General features: G+C 41.7%; 1 protein-coding gene across 1 annotated transcript in view; it reads right to left on the bottom strand.

Moving 5' to 3' along the window:
- Positions 1 to 388: 388 nt before the first annotated feature.
- Positions 389 to 19,055, bottom strand: part of LOC145413719 (uncharacterized) — a 30,934-nt gene continuing 12,267 nt past the window's right edge. Inside the window, exons 2-5 of the mRNA XM_080283375.1 lie at positions 2,575 to 2,784; positions 1,606 to 1,801; positions 1,113 to 1,405; positions 389 to 868 (exon numbers count right to left, since the gene is read on the bottom strand). Of these exons, the coding sequence (XP_080139501.1) occupies positions 513 to 868; positions 1,113 to 1,405; positions 1,606 to 1,801; positions 2,575 to 2,784 (1,055 nt within the window). The 3' untranslated portion in view covers positions 389 to 512. The remainder of the gene's footprint in view (positions 869 to 1,112; positions 1,406 to 1,605; positions 1,802 to 2,574; positions 2,785 to 19,055) is intronic.

Genomic DNA, 19,055 nt, shown 5'->3' with positions numbered 1-19,055 from the left:
ATTTAAGAGCATATTGTGGGGAAAGGTATGACGAAAAGGAACTGGGTGAGTGGAGTTGTGGCCAGGGAAGTGAGAAATTGGAGGTTGAAGTGAAGGAATCTGAGGTGAGATTTATGTAAACTGGGTGAGATGAATTGTTGAAAGGGATATTGAAGAATATGTTGAAATAAAGATTTTACAGGTGAAATTGACATGAACTGGGTGAGAGCTGTGGCCAGGAAAATGAAGAATAGGAGGTTGAAGCAAAGGAATCCGAGATGAGGCCGAAGTGAACTAGGAGAGGCGATTTGTGGCGAGGCAAATGAGACTGAAGTGAGGTATAAAGGAATTGGGATATAAATGAAGAGGTGGGAGGGGGTAAAATATAAAATGCTGTGAGGGAGGGGAGGGCACGTAGGGTAAGGTAGGAGCTGATGTTCATGAGTCGAGGTGAGAAATGATGGGAGAGGTAATTCTGAGGCATGTGGGATAAGACTATGGGAAGAAAAGAGGGAAAACAATCTCCGGACGTTCTACCGCGTGAGGTTGTGTAGCCAGGGGTGGTAACGGGGGTAGCGCCAACCAGACACCGCTCGTGCTACTAGTGGGCCGGCTTCGTGGGCGGCGGCGGCGGCATGAGCGGGGTTGGTGGGCGTGGGGTGCGCGGGAGGAGTAGAGACGGATCCTTGATGGGTTGAGGTGGGCGGCGGTGATGACAATAGGCGAGATTCGACACTAAAGCTAATCTTGCTCTTGCTGGTGGGCGTAGGCGTGGATGATGAAGTAGGCGAGGCGGGTGTTGGCGGGGCAGAGGAGGCTGTGGGCGGCCGATCGTCCCCACAATCACTGGCAGAACCCTCCCCCCGGGACTCGCTACATTCCACGTCCTCTGCAGAAAGGAAAGGAAATCAAACGTTAGTCACACTCTCTGACGCCTGTACAACATGACAGCTTCAATATCTGGTAATGGCAAGTTCAGGAGGAGAAATATACATGGCTTTGATAGTTGGACGCATAACATAGTCTTGACAGCTTCCCGATAACTACATTTTCTGCCTCTCCTTCCTCCTTCCATCACCCTTACCACATATTTCCACCGCGATCAGCAACACAGTACTGGTGTTGGACCTCACCTGGTCTATGGTCGTGGTGCGGCTGCGGAGTCACAGAGAGGTTCATCTTCTCTGCGTGTACGTGATGGAGGCCAAGAGCGGCATGTGCGGCCGCTGAGGAGGTGTAGGCGGCTGGGATGGCGGGATGAGGTACCCCGGCCCCGCTCCATATAGGTGAGGATGCCGCTGCGGCTGCGGCTGCTGCTGCAGCAGGATTGGACCATGGCATGGCTTGCGCTGCAGCGTAAGGGTTGTATAGTCCGTACCCGGCAGCTCTGGCAAAATCAGCTGCTGCCCGCTCAGCCGCTCGATTCCTAGTGGGACGAAAAATAAAATATATGTACATCTGTAGGTAGCACTTCATGTAGACAAAGGCATAAAGGTACTGCCTGACGACGTGTATACAAAATGAAGGATCTAGCACCTGTTACGTATTGCCTCCTTCCCACTTAACTACAACACCAGTAGCTTTTTTTTTTTTTTTTTTTTTTTTACAACATCAGTAATGAGGTACCTGAGGATCCTGTTAATGGATGATACTGAGGGCGCAGTGGAGTTGGTACAGACACTCTCTGAGATGAGTTTCTCGCGGATCTCCCAGGCGAAGATGGTGGGGTTCTCGCGTTTGTACTGCTCGATCTTGTTCACTACTTGTGGAGTGGCCACCTTCGGCTTCGAACCCCCGATCATACCAGGTGGCCGAATGGTTCCTGCAGGGGAGAACAGAAATATTCAGTATGACTGATTTACAACATTGTGAAACTCTCACTTAATTTCTTTGGTTCTGTATACTAACGAGAAGCATATAAATGCAGTCATTATCATACACGAAACCCTGACCATCCCAAAGACAGAGTGAAGTATGATAAAGAAAATAATGTAAATGATATTTCGAAACATAAGAACTATCAACAACATGCTCAATGAAATGGACGGACATTCATTCACTATATTATTACTCAACCCCCAGGAACCCTGTCTCCACCTCACAGGCCTAACCATCTGCGCAGATTATTATGGTATTTTTTGTACAGATGCGCTTCACATACACCTGCATTCCCTTGTCTTGCATTTATGTGTGAATGAAATGGACAAAAAGTACATTTACTGGTCTTTTGGATTCAATCTGAAGAATGGACAGCAGCCTGAGGAACACCTCTGCTATAACTTACAAAGATGAATGGTGGCATCCTAAGAGAGAGAGAGAGAGTTCTAATACAGTAGTTAGAAATCCTCCTTTGAGAAGAGACTGAAAGGAGTGGCTGTGAAAGAAGCGATACTGTATGAGAATACAGGCTTTAGAGAGAAAGAGGATGTGAGGAGCCTGCTGGGGAGGTCATGCTGTAAGGAAAAAACTATATGAGAAGTAAGAGGTATGTAGCTTTAACTAAGAGAGAGCTGTACTAAAAGTAAGAGAAATCAGGCTGTGAGAGAGGTGGTGCTGTAACAAGTGCAGAGCTACCATCGTGTGGCGATGACGCACCCAGCAACTTGGCCATGGCGGCGGTGTGCTGCGAGAGGACATGCTGCGCCAAGTCATAGTGCCGCGCCGCCGCTGCTGCCGCTGCCGCATTGGGAGGGGGATAGCGCAGTCCCTCCATGGGTGACGGTCCTCCCCCGCCCCCTGCCGAGGCTACCGCAGTCTGGGGGGCGAGGACCAGCGGGCGAGCAGGACTATATATCTCGCGGCTACCTGTGAAAGAGTAATATTATTCCGGTCAGACCAAGAAGCAAAATTACCATTACAGTAGTAGCTGAGTGTTAACTCCTTCAAAATGAGGACTGCTTTTTATAACATCCCTATTGCTGCCGTGTGATTTTATTTGCCAGATATGTTTGATGCATACGTACTGTACCTGAGTGTGTGTGTGTGTGTGTGTGTGTGTGTGTGTGTGTTCATAACAAAACTTGACCAAATACTATATATTTTTCTTTTCTTTTCAACTGTTACGTTTTTTGAATTTCCATAACACGGTCCAGAGGTAAACAAAAGTTAACAGCTTACAATAATAATTCATGCCGAGATTTGTGGAATTCAACATCTGTTTGGCAGTGTGCATCCGAACACTTGCACGCATAGTCCACGCACACACAGCGATAAATAAACAACACTCATTGGTGAGTGAGTTCTCCACAAAATATTCCAAACCAGCACACCCGCCTGCACACTCATAAACATGCACACATAATGTTTAACACACACACATATACATGTCAGTTACCATATGCTAAGTTGAAATGCAGTAATTAGATTAATGAAAGGCGGTGGTCAAGTGGTAGAGTAGTGTTCTGTTGATCAATAAGACGATAAATTAATCCCCATCCGGGGTTGGAAACAATCTGGGAAATTCGAATTTCCTTAATACAGTCTTCACTAATCTTCAGCAAGATCCATCGACATGTTTTAACAACACCCTTTCCAATACCATCACACCAATTTCGATTGAGATAACCCTGGCATGTATTTGGTATGGACGATGGATATTAGCGTCCAAGTAATGTCATGTGAAGTAACAAGAGGTGTGTGGCGCCACCGTAGGTGGACTGTTGGACCGCAGGGAATGGACTGTCTAATCTCAGCCCAGAGTCGAAAGAATATACCTCTGTCATTTAGATCTTCATAGTGGAAGAGAGGGGAAAAGAATCAGTGAACTGTAAAGGTTTTTGATGCTCTCATTTCACAAACTTGATATGGACAACTACTGTACTGTTTTTTTTTTTCTTTATTCAACATTCGTAAAAGGAAGGAAGGACAAGAGAGCAAAGGAAAACTACGGAATTTAAGTATTGCAACCACCTTTAATGTTTTTTATTTTACAGGCATGATTTCTGATAAAAAAAAAAAAAAAGAGCAACCAATTATTTTTTGTGATGTTTTGCACAAGACGTACGAAAGAGCGCAGGAAAATCGGAGTGTAAACATCGTAAACTTTCTTGATGCTTTTATGTTATCACCAGCGTGTTATTAGAAGCGACAGATATTGTGATTTTTTTTTTTTTTTCAGTGGATCCTACTTCATAGTACGATAAATTTTCCGTATGGAAGAATTTATACACAAATACTGAGCCTGTGTTTATTGAAAAGATACTGTATAGTACAGTTCGACCCACTTCAGGCATGAGACGTTGCATCTTCACAGTAAATATGGTATCAATATGAGAGTATATATATATATATATATATTAAACGATATTTTACACATAGCTTCCGAAAGAGCGTAAGAGAAACGGAGACTGGATACTGTTGTCTTTTCTTGATGCATATATTTCGTAAGTATAGTATATGAAGAGGTGGAGAGCCGATGATTTTTTTTTTTTTTTTTTTTTTTCAGTATTTTCCTCGGGACGGACGAAAGAGCACATGATTTACGGACGCTGAAACAGGATGCCAGGACAGAGAAGGGACGCTACAGCTTATAATGGGTGTACTGGATGGGAATTTGGTAGAGGGAAGAGAGAAGCAAGGGAAGCGACCACCAATAACCTCTTTACCGTCCATTACCTGTACCATTAATTCCAGTTATTTGAGGAGATAAATCGCCACTCGCCGATACTTGCCAAGCTTCTGTCGTGACGCTGGGGGAGGATGTCAGCATTTTTTCGGTCATACTGTGAAGCGATAATCTGACTTAATGCTGAAGACGACGCGAGGGTGGGGAACAGTGAAGAGCGAATTATGTTTTATTTAGATTTTTTTTAACAATAGGTGAACAGAGGAAGAAAACATAAATAAGATAAAAAAAATGCATTCGCCAAATTACAGGTGTCCTCCATTCATAAAACAATCTGTTAAGTTGGACTTGAACTGCTGCAGGTTGAAGTTTGAGAGGAAACTGATAAGGGGATGCGAGTTCCAAAGAGAAGCAGTTTTGGGAGTATATTCATTCTTTTCTAACCAGATTAAATTATATGCTTACTGAGCTATATCTGCTATCTTTGGCTATATGTGAAACAAGAAATAAACTAAGAATCACCTATACACAGTATCTACAACGGAAGTATCGTTGCCTTCATAAACGCCTGTCCATACCCATTTATTCGACCCAAATAATCTGCTTTAAATTTTTCCCTCCAATGGTAGGGTAAATTATGTTTAGTCATCTTATATCTGCTAAATGTTTAGTCAAGAACGGATAAATGCTAAGCTGATGAAATTAATGACAGTAAAATGTCTACCGCAGGATGACAAGAAAATGAGCAAGAGTACAAAGCGAGAACATATGTCAAGTTTATTAATATTATTTTTTTCCTCTAAAGACCAATCATATGGGGAAGCGTTGTTCTATCTGAGAGAGTATAACCGCAAGTTATTATGCTGCTTAGTAACCATGTTTCTTTGGTTACACGTGAGCAAAGAATCATCGCACAATGTTCATTGATAGCAGCATCAGTACGTTACTAGACAAAAATCCATACTAGCGCGAGGGTGCATACACATTAATAATATACTTAGTTCATCCCTATGGCTGCTGGAGAAGCCTCGATACACTGCAAGGAAGAGGAAAATTGAAACTACTATCTGCAGTAATTCTAAAAGTTTCCCTTGACTGAATAAAGTTGTTATACATTATCTTGAGAACAATACTTTACTGTATCTCGATGGATTAAGCAGTCAAAAAGCTTAACCCCTTAGACTCTAAAAATCTCTCCGAAATACAATACAAAACACGTACTCGGGCTGAAGGGGTTAAGAATTAATTGATACGAGCTATGGACAACCGTATATATATATATATATATTGCTGCACTGTGTCGACAGCAGGAACCACCTGAGTTCACTCCCACACAGTAACCCTGCATGGACAGTCTTGTATCAGACGACAGCAAAACCAGCACGATCACCTAATAAGCTCAGCTTTGGTATCGCTGTCGCGGTAGCAGGAAAACTTGCTCGCATGGACGCAGCTCACTTCATGCCATCACTCCCCGCACGCAAGTCTTTGCTGGCGTAGACAACAGGTGCCCTTACTCCTATACAGCCATGCATAAAATTACACCATTACCTGAGGCACCATACGGGTGGACATCATGCAAATTCAGAATGAATTTTTAAAAAAATCTGAAAACAGGCGAATAATGTAAAGTACGAATATCATGCGTTACGAAAATTAATCTATACCGGTATCTACTCAGTGGTATTTAAAATTACTATAATCAGTCATGATTATCCCTCTGCATATTTAGCATTCATTAATGATGTAATCGCCCTTCTTCACTACGATGGCTTTTTATATATTATTCTTACTACCTCCAAACGATTATACGAGTATATGTTCATACTTTTGGAGAACCTCTTGATATAAATGGATAAAAAAAAAGTCCCTAAGCTTCTTCAGCACGATGACGGCTAATTGTTTCCTTGCTACCAAAGACCGTTTTATTTAGCTTAGTAAGTCGTCAAAATGAAGGGGTTTAAGAAGGTCTCCATTAAACCTCTTCAGTACTATGACGCTTTTCATTCTGATGTTGTACCTGCCAGCTCAGCTCATGCAATATCTTTTTGTGCAGTGCGAAAAGAAAGTCACTCTTAACATCCTTCAGGAGAATGACGTCTTTCAACATAATATTACGACCACCACACATAATCAGCTGAAATGTGGCCATGACATACTGATGTGAAGGTCATCTAGCCAAACAGCAAATGGGTCAAGTAAAACAGGTGAGAGGTCAGCAGTTGCACACATCCCTATAATATTTTCGCGTTGTGTGTGTGTGTGTGTGTGTGTGTGTGTGTGTGTGTGTGTGTGTGTGTGTGTGTGTGTGTGTGTGTAATTCACCGGGTCGGTCAGGATCACTTGATGGTCGTGATCGTCAGCTTTTACCTTCCCGGAAGGGAGCTGAGAGCTCATATACAGTAGTCCGATCTAAGGGCAGGGCTGTGACCTTCACACACGCACACACCCAACCACTTGCTCGAAGGGGACAGTAACCATCCACTTCGTCAGTGAAACTTTTCGCAGCCTGAGCGAGGCGCGAACTCCCGTCTACCAGATGGCAAGCGAGAACCACTGAACAAAAAAGCGAGCGGTGTGTGTGTGTGTGTGTGTGTGTGTGTGTGTGTGTGTGTGTGTGTGCAATAACTCTCAGTAACCAGCTGAAATAAGGAGGCAGCCACCCTGTCCCTTTCCGGATGCAGCCTTCAGGAGAACTCATATATTACGTGCTCTAGCTTCGATCGAGTGGCCCTCATAAAGAATATTACCAAATCTTCCCCCCCCTCTCTCTCTCTCTCTCTCTCTCGTTTTTGTGTGTGTGTGTGTGTGTGTGTGTGTGTGTGTGTGTGAGAGAGAGAGAGAGAGAGAGAGAAGCGTTGCCAATTACCGGATGGTTGTTCGTCCCCCTGTTACGTGCTACTTACACGGAGCCTCCCAATGCTCCTGGAAACCCTGCCTTTACCCGCACTAACACTTTCACTGCTAGAGCTTTGAAGATGGTCGCAGTGTGGCTGAAACTATTTTACCCTCACAGTAAACACAACTTCAGTGGATCTCAGTGTTCTTTCAGTCTCATTTAACACTGTTCAGTTAACGACGCCTTTTTGTGGCATTCTTGCAGCTATGGAACGATTTCATACACCTTAGGAAGGACCTCTCGTAGAAGGAAGACAAAAAACAATTTCCCTAATTCTTTCCCTACGATATCTTTACTATTTGTTTCATCGCACCGACACTTCCATTCAGCTTACGAGAGCCCAATCCATGGTAAAAAGGTTAAGGTGATTCAAATCGTCAGGATGTGGGGGTGAAAAGATTGCATTGATGAGTTATTGGAGATTTTTGGTGAACCTTCAATACGAAAAGTTAATGAAATCGGGCGGTGGCAGGAATATAATAGGAAAGTCGTCATCACAATAAAAACCTCGAGCTGGCCACTTGAAGCGGCATGGCTACACCTCCGTCACTAACACCACTTCCTCTTTCATAATCATCCACGACCTGGTTCTTCCACTTTATTCTTACGTTCGTCTTTAACCGCTTTTCAGATTGACATGCAGCTCTATAACTTAGGGTAAACGAGATAGTCAGCCTCCCAGTTTCCACCTGCTCCATAAGGGCAAACCACCTCAAGTAGCTTCGGACAAGAAAAGTGTGCCCAGGTATAGTGACTGTATTCATACCTTATTTTAATCACTTTCTACCATAAACAAGTCTCTGTATAAGTGATTCATTATCAGAAATCTCTAGTTTGGCCCCTTTTTATTCATTTTAATTTGATTATGAAGTATTTGATAGTTGTGCAAGTGAACGTAAAGATGTATACTAACACTCTTATTCACAGCTTGAGATCAAGACATTTAGTGAATACCGGCCCTGAATCATATACATTTTTAAAATGAACTAGCATAGGAAGTAACGTGTGATTGATGAGTTCCCATCTTCACAGAGGAGGGTATAGCTGTGGACAGCAATATTGTTTCAAGGTTTAATCCATTCTGAAGCACATTTAATATTCTGAAGGTTTCTTGGGTTCCCTAAATTGCACCCTAAGGTTTCGAAAATCGTTCCTCATTGTCTGGGTATTTATTGTAAGGATGTGAATGATTATTTATGTCTGTAACTAAGTACGTGGAAATATAGCTCCCTCCTTGGTTAAATTACAGTGAAGTAGCAGTTCATTACGAGTATCAGATTGAAAACTGATTTTGGCCGGTTAAAGGTAAAGAATTCCCGAGATAAATAAAAATGTGGTTAGGGTAAACTGATGAAAACACTGTGCCCTTTAACTGCTTTGCTGAGGCAGAAGTCCAAAGTTAATACTGTTATCTAAACAGAGCAAAATAGATCATCAGGAGTTGTTATCTTCTCCTGTGATCGTTGTATAAAACTCCTAAGTCCATATTAATAAACTTTCTGGATTTTAAGTTCTGCAAAAGATATTTTAAATTTCATATTCACTCATAAAGATACCCAGAAGTTGAAAAAAAAAAGAAAGAATAATGATAAGTGAAAAAGTGCCACCAGACAAAACTATTCCCGGCATAATTAACTGCCATGGAGACTCGGATGTCTTATGAACTGGCTAAGATCTTTTATAAAAAATACGACCCCACCTCTGATCTTTTGTCACATGACCTCACCCATGGCTGGGGAGGTAACAACCCAGACATGATGTAATTTGGAGGCGTGTGTGGGTGGCAAGGCGATGGGAGGTGAGAGAGGGATCAAGGAGGGCCCTGTTTAGTGTCGCCAAACAGGTGAGAGCAGGGAGTGGTTAGCTGATCCTCCACCCGCCAAATGCTGTAATACCCACCATGAAAATTGTCTTAATCAATCCCGCAAGTAAGGTAATCATGGAGGGGAGGGCATCAGGAAATATAATTTTTATTTTACGAGGCCATAATATTTGGACAAAAAGTATAATTTTTTTTTCCCCGAAGTTATCCCTTTATCGTCTTTCAACTGCAAATCTAGTGTAATAACCAGGTAGTGAAGACAGGTTGGCCCAACAAGTTTCTGCCTCTTGACGATCAGTTATGAAGCACAGACATTAATCTATGTAGTCGTTCCAGATGGAGGTATTTTTCTTTACAGTGTAACATCATTTTGTTATAGTCCCTAAATGACATGAACAGGAAGACATTTATATAAAAAATGTTTTTCTGACCAAGCTTATCATTATAAATGCAGCAGTTTTTTCGGTTGTCACACTGAACTCAGGCAAATAAAAAAAAAAAAGGGAGGGGGGGAGCCACTACATAGAACATTTCAGTAGCGAGTTTCACTTGGAAGCAAATTTTTGCTATTTTTACCTGATCTGCCGCAATTAACAAAAGCTCATTATTTGATTATCTTGTAGGCATACTGCACAGGATAGTAATTAATTCGCTTATTTCGAAAGTCTTTTCTTACTCTGTTCTTACTGTTGCCAGCAGATAATTTTATTTGCCACTGGAGGAAGTTTTAACACCTTTGACAAGTAGCTTAATTTTCAAATAACTGAAGAAGCATGGAGACAAAGACTAAAGGAATTATTTTACGCTAAGTATAATTACACCAAGTTCAAATATATACCGTACTACACACACACACACACACACACACACACACACACACACACACACACACACACACACACACACACACACACACACACACACACACACACACACACACACACACACACACACACACACACATATATATATATATATATATATATATATATGAAGCCTCTGTGGTACAGTGGTAGAGTGTGCTCTTCGCACTCTGGTGAGCGCGGGTTCGCCTCCCACCAGAGTTGTAAAAACTTTGGGAAGCGTTCACCAAGCCACTTGTTACTTTGGCGGACACAAGGGGTGCTGTGGTTGAACCAGTGTCGCATACTAGTATGCTTGCACCCAGTCAGCTTAAGGCGGGCCGATTACACTTGGTTCACAGACTACACACACATCCAAAGCCACTACAATCACACTTACAAGCACTTCTCACCCGACATACAGTCTCTACCAGACAGCCTGAGTCACTGGGCAGAGATACATTGGCTGTATCGTCCCTGCTTCGGTAGGGATAGGCCGGTCCTGCAGTGGACCTCAACGGCTGATGATGATGTATATATATATATATATATATATATATATATATATATATATAGTATCTATATATCTATCTATCTATATATATATATATATATATATATATGTAAATTTTAGCACACTTAGTAAGAACAAACTTCCCTCATTGTCACAGCTAAAGATAAGGCATTATGATGAGTAGGGGACAGAAACAGACATGTGAGGTGATCAGTTGAGCGCACGGTTTAGAAACAGGGATTAATCTTTTGACTGGCAGATATTCACTCAGGTAACTAAAATCATCCGGTGATAGTATTAACAGAATCCCTAAGTGCGTCCGCTGCATCGACAAGGATAACACTTTCAGGCAATTCTGATCTACTCGCAGGCAGATAAAACCATCTAGCGTTAGATAGAATAAAATGATGACGTTGTCCCAACCATAAAAGAGTCAGTGATGGTACCACGAGTTTGCAACCCATTCACTGCTAGAAAGTCCCCCCGGTGATAGCATGAAATAAGTCCCTGTGTGTGTGTATATCAGCGAATGGGGTTAACGTCACACTCAAAATCTGCTATGGGATCGAGTGGCCCCGTCGCTTGGAATAATACATGGACAAAAATCGATTTGGCGTTTCAGTAATATATATATATATATTCCATAGCACTTACTAAGACTTTCGGAAACCAAATGTCAGGTCTGCGTCGAGAGCCAGACTTACAAAAAGAAAAGCTGAAAGAATATATATAGCTTCTCTTCTGGACAGTGCCTCAGTTTCTTAAGTGTCAGATGACGAGTGGCCACTCCTAAAGCCGAAAACAATCTTTTGGAGAAGCATGTTCACTTACGATTTCTTTTGTCATCAGTTACTGAGAATTTTTTTTTATCCATAGGCGTCGATAGGTCGCTACTAAAACTGAGCAAAATCATCTGGCTGTAAAAAGACTGACAAACTGTTAACACAAGTTGTTCTATGTGGAGCAGAACATAAGAGTCGACGATCAACAGGTGTTCTCTCCAGGTGTGCCTCCCTCCACACACACATTGTCTGGCGCCAGAAACCAGCTGGGTATGAGGGGTAATTATCAGATATATACTGGCACCCCCACACCCCCACACCCACACACACACACACACACACACACACACACACACACACGTGTGTGTGTGTGTGTGTGTGTATGTGTGTGTGTGTTGGCAGCAGTACGAGTGAGTGAAATGACTATGGGGAGAACAGACCTCTGGTAGTGCTTGAAGAGATAGTACAAATTTACAGCAGTCTACTATTGAACCATTCCATGAAAAATTATAATCACTAGAACACTATAAAACTGAACAGGATTTTTTTTATGTCTGCAGCGAGGCTAAAATTATCAGGGCCAGAGGCGAGATGCGTAGACAACCCTACAAATAATTGCCTCAAGTAAATAAGATTTGCATTCACAGGAAGGATACAGACAGGGAGCTGAGTATTTCATGTAGTTTGGTGAATACTTGGTGGAAAAGTCCAATCAACTGAAACACTACTCCAGTTAATACTTTTGTTATGTTTTACTAGTTTACAATAATCTTCAAACCAGATGGGAAAATTGTTGTTTCCTTGACAGATCTATGTGAGTGATTTGTAATATATATATATATATATATATATATATATATATTATATATATATATATATATATATATATATATAGCTCATAAAATGGGTGGGAGAAAAAAACAAGATCAATAACTAAAACAGAAAACCGATAAGTTCGTGTAAGAGCCTGACCCTCCATGTGAATAAGACAGCCATTGCACGATTTTGTTTTTACTTGGCGATGATTTTTAACACCTTCGGTCCGACTGCTTTTTTTTCTTTTTCTTTTTTTTTTCTTTTTTTTTTTGACATCTGATGATTATAGACAACTTAAGGGAGAATCGTGCCATGAAGGAGTTAAGCACTCCTATATCTCATTCCTCTTCGAAATTATACTGAATAGAGTTTATAACACGAGTGAAATGGAAAAAGCGTCATCAGATTGAAGGAGTTAATTTCATTCAGCTCAAGTAAAAACAGACCGACTATGGTAGCCATGCAGACTCATTCCTATCTCATAAGACTCGTCGAATTTCATTTAATCAGGACATATTTTTCAAGTTGCGGAAATGGCCCAGTTCCGTTAGGTAAAAGCAAACAGACTTTAGTTGCCAAAGAGATCCATTTCTGCCTCATCACTAAAACCGTCGAAATTTATGCAGCAGTGATTTAGAATTTGTGGCTTAGTTTCCTCAAGTTAAAAGAAAAATGTTACTTTAATTTATAAGTATTCATAGCCCAGTTCCGTCAGGTAAAAAATTTCTAGCAACCACGACAAGGTATTCGTGGCCTAGTTCTATCGAGTAAAAACAAACCAACACTGGGGTGATGCAGCAGATTGTTGTGAGAAGTGAGGAGTGTGGTGGTGGCGGTGGTGGTGGCTGTGGTTGTGCGTGTTAGCGACGGAAGGCAGTACCGAACCCTATCCCCCCCTCCCCCTGACTTCACACCTCCACTCCTCGGCCACCCTCCTCTCACCACACCTGCCTCACCACGGACCTCGCTTCATCACCCACCTGCTTCACCCCACACAGCGCTAAACACTTCGTCTTTACGTTGCTACCCCTCCTTTCCGGGGTCTGTATTTTAAGTGGCTTTGGAAATTATGTAGCATCTCTTCCTTAGCGAATTATAATGCACTTTGTACCTCATTATCCTTCTGTACTCTCTTGGTGGAAACTATGTCGATATGAAAGGTATATGAATAATATACAAGAAAAGGTAAGGCGTAATATGCAAAATAAGTCGCTATGGGAAGGATGCTACGAAGCCTCCCATACGGCTCCGTGACACGCCTGCTTCCAATGCATCTGCGCACACCCAACATCAACTCTCGTCCAGAGCTTAAAATCAACACACACAACTCACGGAGACAGTTAACACTCGCAGGCCCGTATGACTATCATCTGAATATAACCGTTTGGGGCTAGAAGAAGTAAATGAAAGAGCTGATCTAACAAGAGTTAATAGCGACGGCATTAACGCACTCGGGTTTCTAGACTCACTCTCAACCGCATAAAATTAACTATAATTAACACTCATGCTTCAATAATTTCGTTCGGCTTAGTAAAATTGTCCGGAATCAGCTGGAATATAACGCCAGCGTTGTTCCGACATGAGATGAGTAATAAAAGTTGTTAGTTTCACAATATAGCTTTCTGATCAAGTTGTTAAAGTATCATTTACTTTCAGTACATTTCCTTAATACCCCTGCCTTGAGAGTATCGTGTTCAGTTCTGACCTTCATATTACAAAAAGGATAAGCCTGAAAACCTACAGTGAACTGACAAATATTATACTATGTTTGAGGAACAAATCATAATTATGCGGAACGTGTGGAAGAAATGAAACTTTTTTCTCCTTCATTGCGATGACATTTTTCATAGCAGCTGATAATCACTTCAAAATAGATAAGTTAAAATATGCTTTAGAAATAGTTAGAAAATCACAGTCAGAGTCTACCTTGATTTATTTTCTCTCAATAGAGTTGTAAACAAAAGAATGAAATTGCTCGTGAGACAGAAGACTGCGGCACAGTACAAACTTGTATGTCGCATAGGTAAGCGCAGTACACTGGTTCAGATCCCTTGCTAAAGACGTTCATAGCTAGAAGTATAAAATAGGTATAGAAATAAATGATTTGAAAATTATTCCAAAGAAAACAATCACAGCTTCTTATCGATGAGTCACGGTCAATTTACGGTACTGTGCAGATTAAGTTAGTATGGACTGGGTACCGTAACATATTCACGATGTCCATGTTAGTTTTTTTCCTGTCGGCATCTGATGGAAGGAAATTCAGGTTGGAGGAGCAGTGTTTCTTTGCTGTCTTAATCTCAAACTCACTGAATCTCAACCATAGTCATTTCCAGCTCTATAAGTAACGTCCTCGACAGAAGACAACACATCTGTTAGTATTAGCTCATAGTTTTCTCACTGACATCATCATGCTTTCCACCTCACCATCCAAGTTGACTGTGATCCCATTATTGGACTCTCTCTCTCTCTCTCTCTCTCTCTCTCTCTCTCTCTCTACACACACACACACACACACACACACACACACACACACACACACACACACACACACACACCTGTAACTGTAATAATATGATGCGACGATGGTTGACAATATTTCTGTCTGCCGTTAGCTCTAAGGAGGCCCCGTTATTAGTTCCTTTAGCCAGGGGACGTCTATTTTATTCTTGTTGTCACCAGACGATTTTACTCCTCTTAGCGGAGCACCTTAGTGGTAAACAGTCATCTGAGTAGCCTATGTACAATGTCTAACCAGTTCCAACATTCTCACGTTTAATATAATTGCCTGGAGGCACCGAGAATAAAGTAAAAAAAAAAAAAAAGGCACTGGGCGAAAGTGGTTAAAACGGTGAACGCTGATGATACTGGATAGTTTTTTAATGTGAAAAACGAAAAAGCAGAGCGATGATTGCAGGAAGGTCTTTTATTGACGCTAATGCCAGATGATTTTATCTGCTGAGAAAATCGCGATGCAATTAAGGAATTAATAACCATCTCCATAAAAGCAATAGTTCAGCTTTTATATTTTGGTCTAGCTTATAATGGCAAATTTTATGAGTTGAGAAAACCCATGTGCAGTTAAAGGGTGAAAGATAACAACAGCGGCTGAATTTAGATCTTTTCTCATTTCTGTCTGACGATTTTATTTATTTTTATTTTTTTTATGAATCGCAGTGTGGCTTATGGATGACATACCGAGATTAAACAACCAACGGCAGAACAAGAAAAACGCTGGACAACGCTGCCATAATGATCACAACGTACGGTAATTAAAGTGAACAAAATAAAAGGGTGTTGGCAAGTAAAGGTGTATGGTATGTACGAGGACTGCTGGGCCATGATAGCAGGCTGTGAAGCCTATGCCCAGAGTCGGACACAAAAAAAAAAAAAAAAAAAAAAACTTTATTTCATTTCGGGGGAAAAGTGGGAGATATAAGATCTAAATTATGGTATGTTCCTGCATGTAGCAACGAAGTCAAAGTGGGAGAATGAAAAATGAACCTTTTCATCTGCACCACACACACACACACACACACACACACACACACACACACACACACACACACACACACACACACACACACACACACACACACACACACAGATAGATAGATAGATAAATATATAGATATATAATTCCTTTAGCATAATTATGAAAGTCTTGTCTGGTAATTGTATAACCATTATCTGTAGTGTCATCATTAATCCGTAATGCATTGTTTCTTTAGTGCCGCATATTATTTATTTTTGTTTCCTTGTGTACCCAGTAATTACAGCAGTGTGCTTTTTGTTAGGCTGGAATAGGTAATTCGTGTGAATCTTTTATTTTCCCGTTTGGTTCTTTTCCGTTGTAAGGTAATTACAAAAAAAATTCAGCGAGTTTTGAAAATCTAGGGAGCATTTAACTGTAATAATGAACCGTTCATTATGTTCACATTTTTTTTTTTTCATTCTTACCACCACCATACGGTTATGATTCAGCTCAGGAGAGACTTTAGATGCAATAGATTAGAGATAACCTTTATCAACTCCTATAGTATGAGAAGGCTTCTTCAGTTAAGGAAAAATATCCAGTGGTAGCAAGAATAAAATGAAAGACATCCTCTGACTAATGTTGTTAAAAATATTTGCAAACGAATGGTCTTCCAAGGAATCCAGGAACTTTACCAAATACTTTATGTTTCATTTTATTTATTTATTTTTACTTTAATCTTCACGACATTCTAGTCACATGTAGTATTCTTGTCAGTCAAAATCCTAAATACTTGTCGACGAAAAAATTATCTGCCAAGTTGGTAACCAGATAAACCATTTAATTTAATTACATTTATAAAAGAGCAATTGCTAGGATTATGTATATTTTACTACCATTAATGTCAGTAGAAGTTAACTTGTGAATTTACATAAGATTAACACATGTTGAACAAGTGATTTCTCTCCACCAATTAAATCAAACACCCACGCAGCTTTCCAACACACCTGCCTCACTTCCCAATAAACCTCTCCAATGACCTTTCCTCAAAACCCACTGCATCTTTGAGCACACCTTCCTCACCACACACCAGCCTCGCTACCCACTACACCTCACCAATTATCTGCCTCACAAATCACTACCCCTTACCACACACCACCCTCGCCACTCATTGCTCCTTACCACACACCTGGCTCATCTCTCACTGCACCTTACCACACACCTGCCTCCCCACCCACCTCATTTCACCACACACCTGCCTCCCCACCCGCTGCTCCTCATCGCACACTTGCCTCCCCACCCACTGCACCTCATCACACACTTGCCTCCCCATCCACTGCACCTCACCATCACTGCACATCACCACACACCTTCCTCACCGTCACTGCACCTCACCACACACCTGTCTCACCAACCCTTACTCCTTAAACACCTGCCACACCACCAGCCTCACCATCACTGCACCTCACCACACATCTGTCTCATAACCCAATACCGCCACCACACACCTGCCACACCACCCACCATACCTCAGCACACACCTTCTTCACCATCCACTGCACCTCACCACACACCTCCCTAACGACCCACTGCACCTCACGCTGCCTCACCACCACTGCTTTTCACCACACGCTTGCCTTACCACCCAATATTTCACCACGCACCTTCCTCACCACCCACTAAGCTTCACCACTTATCTTCCTAACCACCCATTGCACTTTACCGCACTCTTTTTTAACCTCCCACTACAGCTAACCACACGCCTACCTAACCACCCACATCACCTCACCACACATCTTCCTAACCACGCACTGCGCCTCACCATACACCTGCCTTACCACCACTGCACTTCACCACACATCGTTCACAACCCACTCACTGCACCTCGTAGCATGCTTTCCTCACCTTTCCACAGCCAGTAATAACGATCGTAGGTGTTCCCGCGTGTGGAAGGTATGTGTTTATGTATATATATGCACATAACACCAATCCCCAGGTGAGTTTGCATGACCCAAAACCCACACTTATCGACGAATCTTATCAGCTTCCCGGCTCTCATTACTCAGACGAATTCAGAACCGCTCACGCACGTCGATTAATTCCCAAACACGCTCATTGGTGCAGGTAAATGGCTGTACATGGTCACTGATAGCCGGCGTTTAGTCAAATTAACGAGTTAGAGCTCAGGTGTGTCCTTAATCTGTGCCTCGTTAAAAATGATAAACGAGGGCAGAGTGAACGGTGAGGCGAGGAGTTAATTGAAGCATACACCCCTCATTCCCTCCTACCTCAGCCCTCTAGCGCTCCTTACCTCCTCTGGTTGCAGCAAGAGAGAGAGAGAGAGAGAGAGAGAGAGAGAGAGAGAGAGAATGGCATCCTTGATACTGAAGAAAACCATCGGATACTAAAAGTATATAAAAAAAAAAAAAGTCATCGTACTTAGTCTTTTCATCAAGATTTTTTAGCAGTTGTAACAGCAATGATTTCATTCAAATGAACAACATTATCTGGTTTTAGTTTGAACAACAACAACAGCAAGAAATATATCAATCCTTTCATTTAAAATTAATCATTGTACTAAAGTTCACCCTCATTTTTACTGATCATCATCATCATCATCATCATCATCATCATCATCTCATCCAGTGTTGCCCCATGAGGAGAGTAAGAGAGGAGCAACGGAAATTTAAAAAGAAAAATCAGTTTGGATTTACACGTACAGTAGATCAACTCGTGATTGAAGGAATTTATCAGTCATTTCCTAAGTTATTACGTTAATCCATCGAGTCAAGTGAAGTATTTTGTTGAATTATTTTTCCTCTCCGGACGATTTTATTCACCTTACGGGAGGCGTTGTTTAGCGAAAGGATTAATGAAGGCTGTGTCAGACCACTGCTAAAAATAAAAATGAAATAAAATGGTCTGATGGCAGCAAGAAATAACAAACAAAAACGTCCCTTGGCTGAAGTGATTAGGAACAGTTAAATGGAACTTAGCAAATGATGGTCGATATTTAGAGCGGTAACTGGTGTGCGTGAGACGGTGATTGATCTTTTGAAATGTGCTGAAGGTAAAGTCGAGAGAGAGAGAGAGAGAGAGAGAGCAGGTAAAAGACAAATGGGCTGGAAGGACGGAAGGCACAGGAGAGGAAGGAAGAAAAAAAATGAAAAGGAAAATAGCGAGGAGGAGGGGAGAAGAGAGGAGGAGAAATAGGGAAAGATGGAGAGAAAATGAGAGGAAACAGACAGATGAGCTGAGAGAATGGAAGGGAGAAGGAAGGAGAGGAGTAAAATTTGCCGAGAAAGAGAGAGTGGAGAGAGACGGAAGGGAGGGAAGATGTGGGGTAGGGAAGAGAAAAGCGG

This window comes from Coenobita brevimanus, chromosome 97 (assembly GCF_032717465.1).
Source record: "Coenobita brevimanus isolate Jiangsu-jjx chromosome 97, ASM3271746v2, whole genome shotgun sequence".
Taxonomy (NCBI): domain Eukaryota; kingdom Metazoa; phylum Arthropoda; class Malacostraca; order Decapoda; family Coenobitidae; genus Coenobita; species Coenobita brevimanus.
The sequence above is the reverse complement of the archived record's forward strand: the minus strand, read 5'-3'. Positions and strand labels throughout refer to the sequence as shown.